Here is a 17,731-nt window from a genome sequence, read left to right on the forward strand (position 1 = left end):
ACTTGAGCATCCATGATTTGTTTCTAATTATTGGTTATTACTAATAGTCACTCAGTCGTGTCGGACTCGTAATCTCTTCTGTTAGGTACTTCCCATTTCTGTCCTTTATCATGCCCACCCTTGCATAAAATGTTCCCTTGATGTCTCCAGTTTTATTAAGAGATCTCTAGTCTTGCCCAGTCTCTTGTTTTCCTCTACTTCTTTGCGTTGTTCGTTTAAGAAGGACTTCTTGTCTCTCCTTCTGTTCTCTGGAACTCTGCATTCAGTTGGGTATATCTTTCCCTTTCTCCCTTGCTTTTCGCTTATCTTCTTTCCTCAGCTCCTCAGACAACTATTTTACCTCTTGCATCTCTTTTTCTTGGGGATGGTTTTGGTCACCACCTCCTGTACATTGTTACGAACCTCCTTCTATAGCTCTGCAGGCACTCTGTCTACCAGATCTAATCCCTTGAATCTATTTGTAACCTTCACTGTATAATCTTAAGGGATTTGATACAGGTCATACCTCAATGGCTGAGTGGTTTTTCCTACTTTCTTCAGTTGAAGCCTGAATTTTCAATAAGGTGCTCATGATTTGAGCCACAGTCAGCTCCCTATCTTGTTTTTGCTGACTGCGTAGAGCTTCTCTGTCTTTGGCTGCAAAGAATATAAATCAGTCTGATTTCAGTATTGACCATTTGGTGATGTCCATGTGTAGAGCTGTCTCTTGTGTTGTTGGAAAAAGGTGTTTGCTATGACAAGTTCATTCTCTTGGTAGAATTCTGTTAGCCTTTGCCCTGCTTCATTTTGTACTCCACAGCCAAACTTGTGTGGTAGTCCAGGTACCTCTGGACTTCCTGCTTTTGCATTTCAAACTCCTATGAGGAAAAGGACGTCTTCTTTTTTGGTGTTAGTTCTAGAAGGTCTCATAGGTCTTTGTAGAACTGTATAACTTCACCTTCTTCAGCATCAGTGGTAGGGGCATAGGCTTGGATTACTGTGATGTTGAATGGCTTGCCTTGGAGATAAACTGAGATCATTCTGTCCATTTTGAGACTGCACCCAAGTACTTCATTTCAGACTCTTCTGTTGACTGTGAGGGCTACTCCATTTCTGCTAAGAGATTCTTGCCCACAGTAATAGATATAATGGTCATCTGAATTAACTTTATCCATTCCCATCCATTTTAGTTTGCTAATTTATTTCACTGATTGATGGACTAAAATGTCAATGTTCACTCTTGCCACCTCCTGCTTACATCCCAATTTACCTTGATTCATGAACCTGACATTCCAGATTCCTATGCAATGTTGTTTTTTACAACATCATCAGACACATCCACAACTGGACATTGTTTCTGCTTTGGGCTTGCCACTTCATTTTTTCTGGAGCTGTTTGTAATTGCCCTCTGCTTTTCCCCAGTAGTATATTGGACACCTCCTGACCTGGGGGTCTCATTTTTTGGTGTCTTATCTTTTTGCCTTTTCATGGGGTTCTTGTGGTGAAAATACTGGAGTTTGCCATTACTATATCCAGAAAACCATGTTTTGTCAGGACTCTTAACTATGACTTGTCCATCTTGGGTGACCCTGCATGGTATGGCTCACAGCTGCATTGAGTTAGGCAATCCCCTTCATCACAACAGGGTTGTGATCCATGAAGAGGAGGTGTGTCATACTCAACTCTTTTTCTACAACACCCAACACAGTGCCTGGGAGAAATAGTTCCTTGTTGAATATTTTTAATTACATGAGTATGTCATCTTTTCATTAGGTCATTTCATAGTAGAACACTTGGCATAGTGCTTTATGTATATTGGATAATCAGCACATTTGTTAAATCATTTAAAAATCTATAAATGTTCGTGTTACCTTTAGAAACAATGACAAAAAGAAAAAGCAGACGAGAAAGCAGCTGCACACACAGTTCTTATGATCTCTAGATACTGCACTAGAGTACTTAGCTAACTCGGTGAACATGAAATAAGCACCTTAAGTCCTCAGAAGCTCCTGTGAAATGATCAAAACTGTTTCTTTGTAGAAAATGACTGCAAAGGAAAAACCAGTTGCTGTTATAGGTGTGGAAAGTGTAACAGCATCTAAAAAAGTAGAGGCTGTTGGTCAGGAGATTAAAGTTGTAGATACATTATTTTGCAGAGTAGCATATAGAATTTATTCACGGCTTGAGTTTGTGTTACTTGGTGTGGAGATGGAGTGTGGTAGCCTGTGCCATTTAGCTGGCCAAGTCACAGGTAAAACCTGAAAGGAAATGTAGAATATGCTGTCATGATATACTTTTCCCACATAACATGCTGATACACACACACACAAAAATGTGATTTGGCAAGGTCAAGAGGTTGTAGAAAGCTCTTGTGAACTTTGAGGTTTAGAAAATCGCAGACTTTATCTTTTGGTTGTTTCAAGAACTCCTGTAATTGAGGTTACAAGTGGCATTTTGTGTTCTTTTTCCTTCTCCGCCTTCTTTCTCTTCTCCCTGCTCTGTCTTCACTTAACATCCTCCAGCTTCCCTAGGCCCGCCCTGTTTTCCTGCTTCTCTTCTCTGCTTCTCAACTTGCCCTTTCCCTCTGGCATCATCTTCACAGTCTTTTCTCTCAGTCTCACAGTCTCTGCAGATTTATGGCAAATTATTTTTCTTCCTGGAGTATCGACTGGATTAAGCAAATCATGGTTAACTGAGAAGGGTGGGAGATGATACAATTTTACTTTTTCTTTTTAGCCCTTGCTTGCGAAGGAGAATGTCCTTTTATTTCTAGATGTTAATGTACGTTGTGACTTTAATATTAACAAAAAGGATAGAGAAATTGATATGTGATACATTTTTTTTCTCATTTGTTATTAATGATGTTTACTAATTCCAGAATGATTCAGATTTCACAATATACTTTCTTTTTAGGTCCGTATTGAAACAGCTACAACTCTGAAGTTAAATATCCTTTAGATATTTTAAAAATACTTCACTGCAAGGGATTTTAGCAACACTTTAAAATTTATTTTTAAAAAGTAATTTATGAGATAGTTTAAAATGTAATTTTTGATTGGTTTGTTATAATTGGTTTTTACATGTATTTTATCCTGATAATTTCATATAGTCTCAATTTCATGTATTCTCAGTATTCCTTAACCGCTCTTCACCTGTTGATGATTTTGAGTTTAGAACAGATCAGTTTCTGCCGGTAAGAATATTTATTTCAGGTTTTATAACAATTTCTCTGCTTATGTCTTTTGAATATTGTGTTATTTTACAGCTGAAATTGTATGTATCTATTATTTAATAAAGCTGCTTTCAAAAGTATATTTAGATTATTTTGGAAGTGATTGCTTTTATTGGTAACTTTAATTTTAATAATTATGTTTGTTTTTGTTTCATTATCTTGTCATCCATTTTAGAGTTGACTGCTGCACTTTTTGTTCTCACTATTATAAGACATCTACTCATTTCATTTCATATTTGTCTGTTACTTTTCATCCTTAGGTTATCCCCCCTGTTGTCTGTGTATATATGTCTATCCTACACAAGAGTACCAGTTACCTGAAAAGCACAATACCTAGTCTTACTCTTTTTTTTTCTTCACTCAACCCTCAGCACCTATTTTGTTTCCACATAGTTGTCACTCAGTAAACACTTGTTAAATATGTAAGTATGATGGGGGCCTTAGTGTTTGGTTTTCTTGAGAGGGCTAGACAAGAAAACTTTATGATAAAATATCTACCTATATTTCTTATGGAGTCATAAATGGGTAAACTTGTAGAACAGAAATTTTTCTTTAATAGAAGAATCATTAAATGCTTTTGGATGAAAGGAAGATGTTTTACCAATCTGTTTAAAGGTGAACCAAATATCTGAAAGAGCAGATGTTTCTGTATCTGACATCCTGTGATTTGTTAATTTCTACTATAACTTTCATGACGTAGAAGTTAAAAAGTCAGATATAGGTTTTTTGTTTTCTATTTCCTAATCAGAAACATTCTGTTGTACTTACAAGTGTTTGTCTACAAAAATTTATATCAGAAAACTGGTATGTGAGTGCAGTAATGGCATTCCTCTTGCTATGAGGAGACTTTGCAAAACAATAGGCATATGTGGAAAAGAAGTGACAAAGCACTTTTAAAGGTTGAGTTAGCTGTATAAACTTTAAACACAGAAAGTTCAGACACACTTTTTCTCTGAAAATATTTGTGGGTGAATTAAAATGGGCACATTTAGCAGCAATAAAGAAGAAGATCACTGCCCTAAATATTGACAACTTAACCAATTTGAAGTTGTATAGGTAATGGTAAGATTCTGTCTATTTGTCTTTTATTTCTTTGATATTATGATTTAATTTTACTTCTTATTTCTGTCTTTATGTGAAGGTTTTTTACATTTCTGTACCAAACTTTTATTTTTTCTTTTTACCTACAGTATTTGGAAACCATGTTCACACTACTCTTTCAGTTACTTCAGCAAGTTACAGAATGTGACACAAAGATGCATGTTTTACATGTCCTTTCTTGTGTGATTGAAAGAGTCAACGTGCAGGTAATTTTGTTGTCAACTTGAAAATAAATGTTGGAGAAATGTGTAGAGTATATGTAGAATTCATTAGTATCTTTGCTTTGTACACATTGTTTAATGTTAAAACATTCATTAAAATGGTTCTATTAGGTTGTGATTTCAGTTCTGTATCAAAATTGACTTTTATACTTGCGTTTTTAAAAAATGACCTAAGAAAAGGAAGAAATAAAAAATTGGATCAACAATGTAGTCTTGTTGGTTAGAAAGCAAAATTATATATCTTTTATAAAATTCAGTTTATATTGACTAATACTTTTTAAAATTTATTTTATTTATTTTTGTTTATTTATTTATTTTTTATTTTTCAGTGGGTTTTGTCATACATTGATATGAATCAGCCATAGTACTTTTTAAAATTTAATATGTTTGAGTGCATACTCACAAGTGTCAGTCAGCAAATACAAATATTCTCAGAAATCTGTTGTTTGTACCTTAAAAACTGAGTGTGTTTTGCAGTCTAGGCCATGTTATATCCATCACTGGTTTAATATAAAATTAATATGTAAAGTTTTTAACAGTAAATTATTATTTAATTGTATTCAGTTTCCCTTATCACTCCTAATGTTTGTGAAAAATTGTTAATCCAGGAACCACACTGTAATTATCCTGTAATTTCTTACATCCAAGTTTACACTGCATATTTTTATTTGAAAAGTGCTGAGTAAATCTGTGAGGTATTAATTAGGAAAAGATAACTGAATTTAAGTCCACAGTCCTGGAGTCTGCTCCTGAATCTGTTAGTGAATTCTGACAACCTTGAACCTGCTTATTAATTCTTAAGCAGTTGATGAGAATTGCTATCAATTATTGAGTAATGACAAGTTTCCAACTTCTGTGCCAGGTGATTTGCATATATTTCTCATTTAATCCTTAAAAAAACCTTTGAGTGGGAATTAGAATTCATTATCTCGAACAATTTGAGACGTCAAGAAATTTGCCAAAGTTCAGATGTTTTAATGGCATTGATAATATTCAAACTCAATGTTAACCTTCTCACTGGTAGTTCAGCTAAGAATCTGCCTGCAATGCAGGAGACCCAGGTTCAGTCTCTGGGTCGGGATGCTCCCCTGGAGAAGGGAATGGCAACTCATTCCAATATTCTTTCCTGGAGATTCCTATGAGCAGAGGAGTCTGGCAGGCTATAGTCCATGGGGTCACAAAGAGTTGGACACGACTGAGCAACTAACACTAACAGACTAACTAACAGAACTCAGCGTTATATTGATGGAACACCCATTGCAGTTTTGAGTGACCATTAATCATTTTGAGCAGATTTGAGTCCTGATGTCTAAAAGTAGTAATATCTTACAATTTTTTAACACTTGTGTTTCTTATTACATTAATTACATTATTTCATTTTGATATTGATTTATAAATAACATTGAGACTGTGTTTTAAACTTATTTCAAGTCCCTGTCTCTGCTCTTTGGCTTGGATATGGTCTTGAACCTCGAGTCCTCATGTATAAAATGGTAAAGATAACTCTCAAGGATTCCTGAGTATAAAATTATCACAGATATTTAATATTAAATGTTCAATATGCAGATTACTATACAACTGCAATAAATTATTTAAAAATTGATTATATTGTAGAAGCAAGATTTGGCAGTTTTTTAAATAATCTTATTTAGATATCATCTGGCTAATGGGAATTTCTTAAAGAAGTCTTTTTTTTTCTTTTTGTAGAAATGAATTTTCTTATCCCTATCTCCCCAAACCACTAAACCTTTTCCCACACAAGTTTAACATTACTCTTGCTTAGTAAATTTAAAAATTCTTTTCTTTCTATCCATGGTTATCTTTCACAGCACATATAGCCTAAGCAGCTCATATGTCTATATCGTTAGTAAATAAGAGATAGTTATCCATTAATACTTTTTGTTTTTAGAACATGAATAGGAAAGGGTCATGAAAAATGTTTTTAGGAAAAACATTTTCTTGTGTTAACCTTTGAACAACACCATCACTTAGATATTCTTCAGGTATCATTTGTATACAAATATGATTTTGTCTACTAGATTGCAAACATTTTGAGCCATCTTACAGCAGTACTTTCTGACACATAATAGTTTTTGAAGTTTTAGTACCATAGCTTGAAATTTTTTGAAGATTATATTTCTTCTTTTTTTTTTTAAAAAAAAAAAAGAAGTTCGAAAACCTGTAAATAAATTATCCCAGTTCAGGGATTCTGTAAATACACAGTCAAGAAAAAATGTGTTAATCATCAGATAAGATGTCAGGTAAGCATCTCTTAATGACTTAAGCATTTCTGAAGGAAAAGAACAAAATTAAAAATTAAAGAGCCAGTGTGAAATGTTAAATATTCTGTTGAAAGTGTTAGCTAAAATGAGATGTTAATAGGGACTTACTTTTTAAATTCCCTTGTGAATGGAACCTTTGTTAAAACGTCTGTTAGTCTGTCACATATTCAAGTTTCACTTGTTTTTCTAATGTGCTATGAATGAAAGTGGTATCTTCCTGTGTAGAATGAACTGGTAAGACTGTAATGCTCATAGGAGAGCCCCACCCCATTCTGTTTTTTGGAGGAGAAGTGCCAGAGGAGGAGTGCTCTCGTCCCAGTTGTGCTATGCTGATGGTTCCGTTTCTGTTGTGGGATATTCAGCCTGTCCCTATAAAACATTCTTAATTCCATGTGTTTTTAAAATGTTACTTAAATAACTGATCATTGGTCTACCAAAAATGCATAATCACTTTAAGAACTGTTTATAGTATTTTTTTTATCTTTTACATCTTTTCATTGAAAAATTTTAAATATGCAGACATGTTGTAGTAAATCACTACCCATATATTCTTCACTTCATTTCATCACAGCACTTTACCCTAGTATATTAGACCTCTCCTTTTTAATCATAATCTTGATTAGATTCAGAGAACTTAACATTGATGCAGTACTGTTTTCTGATATTAAGTCCATATTCAGGTTTTCTCAGTTGCCCCAGTAATTTATTTTTTTACCTCCCTCCTAACCTAAGGAAATGTGGTTGGCTCTCATGTTATCACTTTGTTTTCTAATCGCCAGCCCCTTTTTATATCTTCTACAACACTGAATCTATGAGTAATTTTTTTTTCCATTTATTTTTATTAGTTGGAGGCTAATTACTTTACAATATTGTAGTGGTTTTTGCCATACATTGACATGAATCAGCCATGGATTTACATGTGTTCCCCATCCTGAACCCCCCTCCCACATCCCTCCCTATCCCATCCCTCTGGGTCGTCCCAGTGCACCAGCCCCGAGCACTTGTCTCATACATCCAACCTGGACTAGTGATCTGTTTCACACTTGATAATATACATGTTTCGATGCTGTTCTCTCAGATCGTATGAGTGGTTTTTAAGATAGTGTCTTTGAAGCATTAATTTTAATTTAGAGCATACTCTAAAGAACAACTGAGACTGGGATATAAATAGTTCATGACTTTCAAATGTAATTGGGTGCTTGGTTTTATTATTCTCCCTGTCTATAATTCATAGCACATATTTCCTTTCTTCCATGCCTTGGAAGATATTCTGTTTAATTTGTTCAAAACCCAAACTTTCCTTATCAGTAAAACACGCTGTTTTTAGTTGAATATGAATGCATTAGTTTCTCTGAAACCTGTTTTTATGTATTAACCGGTCTGCCTTTATAAGTTAATTGAAGGGATCTTTGAGATAGAGCACTTAGCAAAATTAAGTGCTCAATAAATATCTGTTAAAATAATATGATTCAGAATTGTATACAAGAAGAGTCTCTTAATATTTATTCAGTTTTATCTCACTGAAATATTTGGGCAAATATTTAACTTCTTATCTTTTGGTATCTCCTCTCCTAAACCCAGGTGGGAACAAATCTTAGAGACTTTTTTTTGCTGTACTTTTAGTGTATGATGTTTTATAAGCAGAATAAAGAAACGCTTACTGTTTCTGGGAGCAATTTTTTTGTTTTAATTATTGGAGTATAATGCTTTACAATATTGTGTCAGTTTCTGCTGTATAACAAAGTGAATTAGCCATATGTATGGGAGAAATTTTTAATTTTTAATCCTTGGGATTGATAATACTGAAACTGTGAAACTCTAATCTTTTGTTTTATCATCAAGTGTGCTGTCATCAGGTCAGTTCCAAATACTAGGTAACCGTAGGCCTAAACCTGGAGAGCTGTTTCCAGGTTCTGTGTGGAATCAGGTTCCATTTTATTTTCCAAAAATCTCATTATCAAGCTGTGCTGTGTGTGATGTAGGGGATATTTTTTAAAACTGGTGAAGTTAATCCATATTGGGGTTAACAGTTTTATCGTTTGAAAAGGATTAAGGGTTCATATGTTTACCTTTATATCCTCCTCTTCTTGGTGCCTAGTCTTCAGGGCCTGATACTTGAAAGATGCCATTTGGTAATGGTTGAATGAATGAGGAACTGCTGACTCTTTTAAAAACATTATAATTGCCAACTATATAAGTTGTTTCATTAAAAAGAACCAGGATATAACAGCATTTTCTATTATTTCTGTTAAAGAAGTAACTTTTATATTCCTAAATTTTATTTCATGCAATAAATTTGCTGCTTGTTTAAAATTATTTAAAAATATTTACCCTAGAGCTCTGTGTCTCTATGTACTGTCGAATTTATCTTTAAAAGGATATATACTTCATACATTACATCCAGTAAGTATTAACCCATTTGCTACCTGGGACCTGATAGGTCAGTGTTTCTAAAATAAGTCACCTTCTTTACTAACACAGTTCTGTTGCTTCCTCTGCTTCTATTGTGATAGATACGACCATATGTAGGATGTTTGGTACAATATTTGCCTCTTCTTTGGAAGCAGAGTGAAGAGCACAATATGTTGAGATGTGCTATTCTGACAACACTTATTCATCTTGTTCAGGTAAGTTTCTTCTCCACACTTTCTAGTTTAGTTTTTTTGTTTTTTCTCCTCCTTTAAAATTTTTTTTTTACTATTTTCATGTGATTGGTGTTAGTGGCAGTGAAAGACCTCACATTTTTCTTGTTCATGTGTGATCTACAGAATTTAAACACACTTTTTTTATGTTTACTATGAGCATTTTTTGACATATAAAAAAATATTCTCTACATTTAAAAGACAATTTCTTTGATTAGAGGCGGTTGTTCCCAGAAGATAGACTTGTGATTTTTCCAGTCAGTTGTTTTTTGCATGTAGTTTCCTTGGTATTCAGGGAAGAACATAAACTTACTCTCCATTTTCACTTAATTTAAAGTAAAAATTTTCCCTTTCATATTGTTGGGAAGACAGAAAAACAGGTGAGTTGCCTTTGAGGGAAGGAGTTAATTTGATATTTGATATATTGACTTTGAGGTATGGGGATGTGCAGCAGGTTGAGAGAACCCTAAAATTTCAGAGAGAGCTGGAGCTGCAGTTCTTATTTGAACTGTTAGGGTGGATTATGGTCTGATGATAAGAGAATGGAGAGGTAAGCACTTAATGAGAATATCTGTCTACAGGGATGCACAAGTGACTTTTATTGCCTTTGCTGCAAAAGTTGATAGAGTTTTTCCAACGGGGAGATCTCTTTCAAAATTAAGAATTACTACTCTAAAGTGTTCCAATAAGTTAAACTAATATTTGTTGTTTTTTTTTTTTTAAAAAACCTTTTTCAGTCACCTTGAACCATAAACTTATTCTTTCACCAAATATTTATGGTGAGTTTTACAGTTATAAATTTCTATCTGAGACAGTTTTAGATACATAGATAGTGATACAAAAAATTTTTTTAAGCACTTTTGTCTATCCTTTAATTCTTGTGATTACCCTCAAAAATTATATCCCTTTAATAGATGAGGATACAAAGGCTAATAGAAGGTTAGCAAGTAGTCTGAGATTGCTCATGTAAGCATCAGAACAGAGTGATCCTCATGTCTTTTGCCTCATATCTCTGCTAAATGTGTTTTTAGACTCAATTTGAAATTTTTATGAAGGAGGTGTGCTCTTCAAGCAGTGTTACCTCAGGAAACCTTAGGAATCTATAGTAACTTGAGGGAAATGTTTGGAATCTATAGGACCTTTTCCTTTCATTGTGACACCCTGGATATGTATAGGCCAGTGGTGCAAGTTTTCAGCTAAGTAATCATCTGCCCTTCTTGGAGAAAGCATATAATGTTTAACATTAAAAATGAGACTACCTTAAAATAAGTTTTTCAGTCATTTGAGGAAATTATATAATTATTAGGGTTGTTGGTAAGTTCCCTTTCATGGAAATCATTGCATCTTTCAACTATCATTTTTATTTATTTATTTATTGAAATTTAGTAGACAGATATTAGTATAAGTATTTGTCTGTTTTTATTTTTGTTTTCCTTTTTAAAATTCTAGGAACCTAGACTGATAGTCTGTCTGATTGAAGAGTGTAATAATGAATGAAAATAAACTTTCTCGCCTGCAGTAGTTGGCTGCAGTAGAAGTAGGCATTCATTTATTTGATAAACATGTTTTTGAACACCTGCAATATGCAATACATACTAGCCACTGGGAAACAGAAATGACTAGGACAGGCTTTCTGCGAGTGTGGTTGTCTAGGGAAAGACTGGACAGCTAAGTGCTCTTTTGGCAGTAAGAGCAGGGTGCTGTGGGGTAGTCGGTGGGTTACTTGTCTCAGACTTGAAGACCTCATGTGGGTCATCAGAGAAGTCTTCCTTCAGAGGTGATACCCAAATAGTGTATCATTATCTCTTGACCTCCCTGTATAGAAGATGAGGATTTAATTTTCATTTTCCTATGTATCATGACTCCTATCCTTCAAGCCTCCCAATATAGTTAGATTATAATTTAAATTAGGTCACTATTTAGTGTTTCTATGACTACATACACAGAGTTCATATGTAAAGAATGTTGAAGTCATTTATCATTATATATGGCTGATTTTCTATCCTGTATAACCATCCGCCTAATCTCCACTCCTGTATTAATAATTTTGTTTGCTTAGTTTATTATAAGTTTCCTGTTACCGTGCAGCAGGTTACCACAGATGTAAAGGAATAAGACGGCATTCAAAATACCTCACAGTTCTGCAGGTCAGAGGTCGAGCACACCATTTGTACTCTTTGATCAGCCTGATAGCCTGAAATTGACATGCTGCCAGACTAAGTTCTCCCCTGGAGGCTTTGAGGAAAATTTTTCTTTACGTTCAGTCAGCTTGTTGGCAGAATTCAGTTCCTTGGTCTGTAGGACTAAAGTCCCAGTTTAGTGCTGGCTGTCAGCTGCAGTGAAAGTTGCTCAGTCGTGTCTGACTCTTTGTGACCCCATGGACTGTAGCCTGTCAGGCTACCTTGGAATTTTCCAGGCCAGAATACTGGAGTGGGTAGCCGTTCCCTTCTCCAGGGGATCTTCCTGACCCAGGAATCAAACCAGGGCCTCTTGGATTGCAGGCAGATTCTTTACCAACTGAGCTACCAGGGGAGCCTTGGGGGCCCTCCCAGTCTCTAGAGTCCAGCCACATTCCTTGATCATGACCCCTTCCATCATTATCGTCAGCAGTGGGGAAATTCTTGGTTGTCAAGTCCCCTCAGGTTTTGAATCTCTTAACTAGCTAAAGAAAACTAGCTAAAGAAAACTAGCTAAAGAAAACTGTTTCTTTAGCAACTAGCTAAAGAAAACTGTTTCTTTAGCAACTAGCTAAAGAAAACTGTTTCTTTAGCAACTAGCTAAAGAAAACTGTTTCTTTAGCAACTAGCTAAAGAAAACTGTTTCTTTAGCAACTAGCTAAAGAAAACTCTTTAGAAGGGTTCACATGGTTAGGTCAGGCTAATCTGTACAATTTTCTTATTATAAGATCATTCAGTTTGAGACCTTAATCACATCTGGAAAGTAGTATCTAAATTAGCATTTGATTGAATAACTGGGGAATGATCTATGTACACTGAAGTTATGAAGTTAAGAGTCATAGGTGGTCATCTTAGAATTCTGCCTGCTACATTTAGCTTTCTATGTAACGATCTATTCTGTCCACCTGTTATCTAAACAGTCCTTCAGTATGTTCACACACATCAGGTATTTTATTACTTTCATCGTCTTGGATTCTGGAAAATTCATATGAGCTTTAGTATGACTGGTTTTTACTCTGTGCTTGTTCATGGCTGTTCTAACTGGATCCCCTTTCAGTGTCATCAGAAGGGTTCTTCTTGCCTATCCTTTCTGTAGGATGCCTGTTTTCTGTACCTGTCTTCTTCCTTGTTATGAGTTCCTCTTTCTGCTGGAGCCCACGAATGTCTGTGGCATTCTGCAAAAGGTACTTGGGGGGTAAATTTTGTCCAGATTTTGCATGTGTGAAAATGCCTTATAGTTTTCATGTTGACTAGTAGTTTGGCTGGGTGTAAAATTCTAAATTTACCCCTTTAGAGGCAGTTTTCCTGTGTCTTCTAGCTTCTGGAGTTGCTCTTAGGAATCCTTAGCCATTTTAATTCTTGTTTCTTGAAAGTGTCATCTCTTCTTTCCCTTTGGCAACTTACATGATCTCTGTGTTTCTATTTTCAATTTCATGATGATGTGGGTATATTTTCATTCCACTGTTCTGGACACTTGATGTATATTGCAAACTGGAAACTCATGTTCTTGGGTTCTAGATAACTCTATCACATTCTGTTGATTATTTCCACACCTTCATGTTTTTCTTTTGTCTCTTTCTGAGCTTCTTGTTACTTAGATGATAGATGAATGACTCAACCCTATGTTTTTCTTACTGTTCATGTCTGCTTTTCCTTCTCTTTGTCCTTTTGGGGAATTTTTTGAGATTTATCTTTCAGTCTTTATTGAGTTTTTCTTTCCTGCTGTAATACTGTTAATGTCTATGAGTACTTTTTTTTTTAATTAAAATTTTATTTATTTATTTTGAATTGAAGTATAGTTGATTTATAGTATTAATTTCAGGTGTACAACATAGTCAATTCAATGTTTTTATAGATTATTCTCCATTTGAAGTTATTACAAAATAATGGCTGTATTTCTCTGTGCTGTGTCGTGTATCCTTGTTGATTATTTTATATGTGTTATTTTTGTGGCTCTTAATCCCATAACCCTGTTTTGTCCGTCCTCACTCAATGAGTTCTTTTTTGTATTGTTGAATAATCATTTTATATTTGTATACAATCATTTGTGTACAGATACAATCATTTGTATTGTTGAAAAATCATTTCATTTTTGTTTCATGAATACAGTGTTTTATTCTAATAAGGATATTATTATTTTTATAAGCTTTTATCTCTACATGTGGTCTCTGTTTCCTTCAGTCGTATCTGTTGATGTGATCGGTTGCCTGCTCTTTTTATTTTCTTTTGAAACTTTGAAGCATGCACAAAAGAAGGAAGAACAGTATAATGAATCCTTAGGTAACCATTTCTCAACTTCAAGAGCTGTATCAATATTTTGTCTGTATAAATTTTATATTTTAGAGTGGGCACTAAAAAGTTAATCAAAAGGATTGAATATATATATGGGAAAATTGCTGATTGTGGGTTTTTTCTTTAGAATAGTCTAGCTGGAAGCTTTTCTTTTGTATGTGACAAATGTTTTGGTTCTGTGATTCTGAGATCTTTCCTTAGTGAAAGATCCATCGATCTTTTGCCCATTATATTATATCACTGTTTTATATAGTATCCCTAGTCTTGATTACCTGATGTCTCCTTGTCTTCAGATGCTTTGTTTTACCTTATGAGAATAAATGGCCAAATCTGTACTGATTAAAGAGGGTTAGTTGTTTGACTATGCACAAGGATGAGAGCTTGTCATCAAATGTCTTTTAAAATACCTTCTACAGGTCCTATTATTTTTAATACATCTGTTCAGCTTCCTTTTCCAAAATACCTTGTGCTATCAGTTCCCAAGTCTTTTGGAGTTTCTGTAGTGTACATCAGGTAGTTTCTTACCCTTTTTCACTACTGGCTTTGAGCTTTGGTTTTCTGAGTCTGCTAAATCAGTCTTTCTTTCCTGCTTCCAAAAATAAGTTGCTTTTATCTCTTCTTAAGCTGTCTTTGTACTTAGAGTTCTAGATCTTTAAAAACACATACTCATATATCCTTTTAGTGAATCTTGGGAGAGCACAGTAGTAAATGCATGTGTTATATCCATCAGCTTTCTCCAGATGCTAACATAGTGATTTCTAATACAGAGTCATTTTGTATAGCTGCAGCATTGAGTATCACAGTTGGGTGTAAGAGCCAGTTCTTGTTGTTGTTGCTTAGTTGCTAAGTCATGTCTGATTCTTTTGCAACCCCATGGACTGTAGCCTGCCAGCCTCCTCTGTTCTTGGGATTTCCCAGGCAAGAATACTGGAGTGAATTGCTACTTTCTTCTCCAGAGGATCTTCCTGACCCAGGGATCGAACCCAGGTCTCCTGCATTGGCAGAAAGGTTCTTCACCATAGAGCCACCAGGAAAGCCTGGGGCCTGGTTAGGAAGGCATAAAGAATGTGTCTTGAAGTTCAGAGGAAGGAGTGTTATCATTTGTATTTTAGAAAGGTAATCAGTGCACCAGTGGGGACACTGGTTTGGAGTGAAGTAAAACTAAGGTCAAAGAAATAGTTGGGAAGCTCTTCTGTTAACTGTGAAAGAGACGATGATGTGAAGTAAAGCCATGGAAAGAAGGGGGAGAATTTGAGATAGAATTAAAGATTGCTTAGATTTGGGGTGAGGGGGAAGAAGCACAGGAGGTTGTTGTGGTACAATTTTTTGCTCTGTAGACAGTGGCTCATGTCACTTGAGTTAGGAAATGCAGGAACAGGAGCTATTTTTTAGGAAGATAGTGGGTTGCTTCAGTGATTTACTTGAGATGCCTTCTGGTTGATGATTTCCTGTGTCATAAGGAGTGTCTGGAGTTCAAAGGTTTTGGGTTGGCAATAATAGATTTGGACATTATCAGCAAGTACACAGCACGTGAGAAGAGAGCCAAGACGGTACCCTGAGAAACACCACTTTTTAGAGAGTGTTGTTCTTTTCTCCCTGCTTAACTGTAACTGCAATCATTTCACAGAATTGTAAACATTGTTTTATAGTTACAGTTGTGGATCGAAAGTGTTCAAATTTACTTAAAGCTGCACATCTGGGGTTAGACACATTCTTCAACCCACTAGATTACAAATCTAAATTTCTTGACGCTTTAACTGAGAGAGTCTTTTATGTTTAGCAGTTACTTACTTCAGTTTTGCTAATGCTAGCGTTTTGTGCTCATTAGAATGTGCACTAAGTAAGTAGATTCTAACATTCCTAGGAAATATTGTCTATTGATATTAAAAACTGAACTTGATTAGTTTTCCTTCATTTTTTTCCTTTTTTTGTTCTGTTAAGAGTTGTGCTGTGCAGAGTAAAATTTAACTGAATTTTAAGGCCCAGTTTACTACTTTATTGAATGTGACATTTTAATAAATCTTCTCTTTGGAAAAATCTTTAATAAAGTCTATCAACCCTTGCATAGTTGTAGAAAGGCCCAAACTTAATGTATTTAAGAATAAACTTAGTGTACTTCCACTGAAGTATCTATATTCCACTGATAAAATTTTGACTTTATATGTATGTGTGTGTCATTAAAAGAGGCATTCATATACATTTTGTTGCTTTGTAATTATATATTAATTGTATTGACGTCTGAATTATTTTCTAAGTGAGGAGGTGTTTGATAGTTTGGTTTCCTTTCTTTGCTTATTAGATTGTAGAGATTATTATGAGCTGGAAATTGATTTTCTATCCTTTTTTTGTTCCTTTCAAATGCTTAGATTTAGTGTGATGCACTGAATCAACCTCCATAAGACAGTAATTAGTCAACTAGAATTTTAAATTAAAACCCCCCACTTCTTCCTCCATCTTTGTTTTCTTAACTTAATTGGCATATATTAACTTAATTGGCATAAATTCTTTATTAAAAAAATGCACACATTAAAAAAAAAAGACTCCTTTTACCCCCCCCAGCATCCTTTTCCAACATCTATATTTAACTAGTGTCAACAGTTTTCTCTGTTTGCTCCCAAGAAACTTTTTTATGTGTATATCTTCATATCAGATATATAGCTATTAAAAAAGTTGTTTGGCTTGTGGAATTGTTATACACCCTTCTTTTTAATCCCAATTTGTCATTATTTTTGAGATTGTTTTCATTCCATGCCTAATCCTTTTTCATGGCTACTGAGTATTCTAGAATATGAAGGTATTATGATGTAGTTATCTTAACTGATGAGCATTTAGATTAGGTTCTTTTTAGCTTAGTTATTTAGTTGAGATAATTTGTAGAATTTAACACATCACTGTTTACACATCTTCAGTCATCATGGAAGGAAAAATAAATATGTATATGAGACATCTCTTAAAATGAACATATATTTGTAACCTTGATTTATATGGTTTTACTACCATTAGGCAATTGAATAATATTTTTTTACTACTGATTTCCATTTGTAAACAGAACTAATTTTGTTTTAATAATTCTTAGAATCATCCTTTTAAAATCTGATTGATTTTTTTATAAATTGGTTTTAGGGCTTTTTAATATGATAGGTGATTTTTTGGTGGGAGGTGGGACCTTAGATTTATCTATGTTAAGTTTTATTTATACTTCCCATAGGGATTAGGAGCAGACAGCAAGAACCTGTACCCTTTCCTGCTCCCAGTTATTCAACTGAGTACAGATGTTTCCCAGCCTCCACATGTTTATCTTCTGGAAGATGGTTTAGAATTATGGTAAGAGGAAAAACTTGATACTGTGAATCTTATTTATTTATTTTCCTGGCCTTCCCTACTCATGCCAATACAGCAAAGGTCATGTAATAGGGTTAAAAGCTCAGCATTTAAAAACAAAAACATAAAGTCAGTTTCCCTGAACTGGGTAACATAATAACTCCTACTTTTCTTTGCATCTGTCACTCATTGTAGGCTTGTAATAGTAAAAGTGAGAGAGGAAGTTTCAATAAGAACTCAGCTGCATTTCATCTTTTGGAATTTGGAATGTGAAATGAGGAATCTTGACCAGAACTAAAAATTGACATAAAAACCTCCACACTGTTAAATGGGATGTTTACGGGGTTATTGAGTTATTTTCAACTTCTTACTGCTTTACCCTGTAAATATTGGGGCAAAATACCTCAGCCCCAGATGTTAATGCTACCGTAGTCTTGACTTCCTGTTTTACTGAGTATAGTAGTATACAGTGTTAAGTGGTGAA

General features: G+C 34.6%; 1 protein-coding gene across 1 annotated transcript in view; it reads left to right on the forward strand.

Moving 5' to 3' along the window:
- IPO11 (importin 11) overlaps positions 1–17,731 on the forward strand; it is a 188,390-nt gene that overhangs the window by 77,486 nt on the left and 93,173 nt on the right. The window contains exons 17-21 of the mRNA XM_065905431.1: positions 2,893–2,926; positions 3,132–3,172; positions 4,402–4,518; positions 9,329–9,442; positions 17,135–17,250. Of these exons, the coding sequence (XP_065761503.1) occupies positions 2,893–2,926; positions 3,132–3,172; positions 4,402–4,518; positions 9,329–9,442; positions 17,135–17,250 (422 nt within the window). The remainder of the gene's footprint in view (positions 1–2,892; positions 2,927–3,131; positions 3,173–4,401; positions 4,519–9,328; positions 9,443–17,134; positions 17,251–17,731) is intronic.

This window comes from Muntiacus reevesi, chromosome 14 (genome assembly GCF_963930625.1).
Source record: "Muntiacus reevesi chromosome 14, mMunRee1.1, whole genome shotgun sequence".
NCBI classification, from domain to species: domain Eukaryota; kingdom Metazoa; phylum Chordata; class Mammalia; order Artiodactyla; family Cervidae; genus Muntiacus; species Muntiacus reevesi.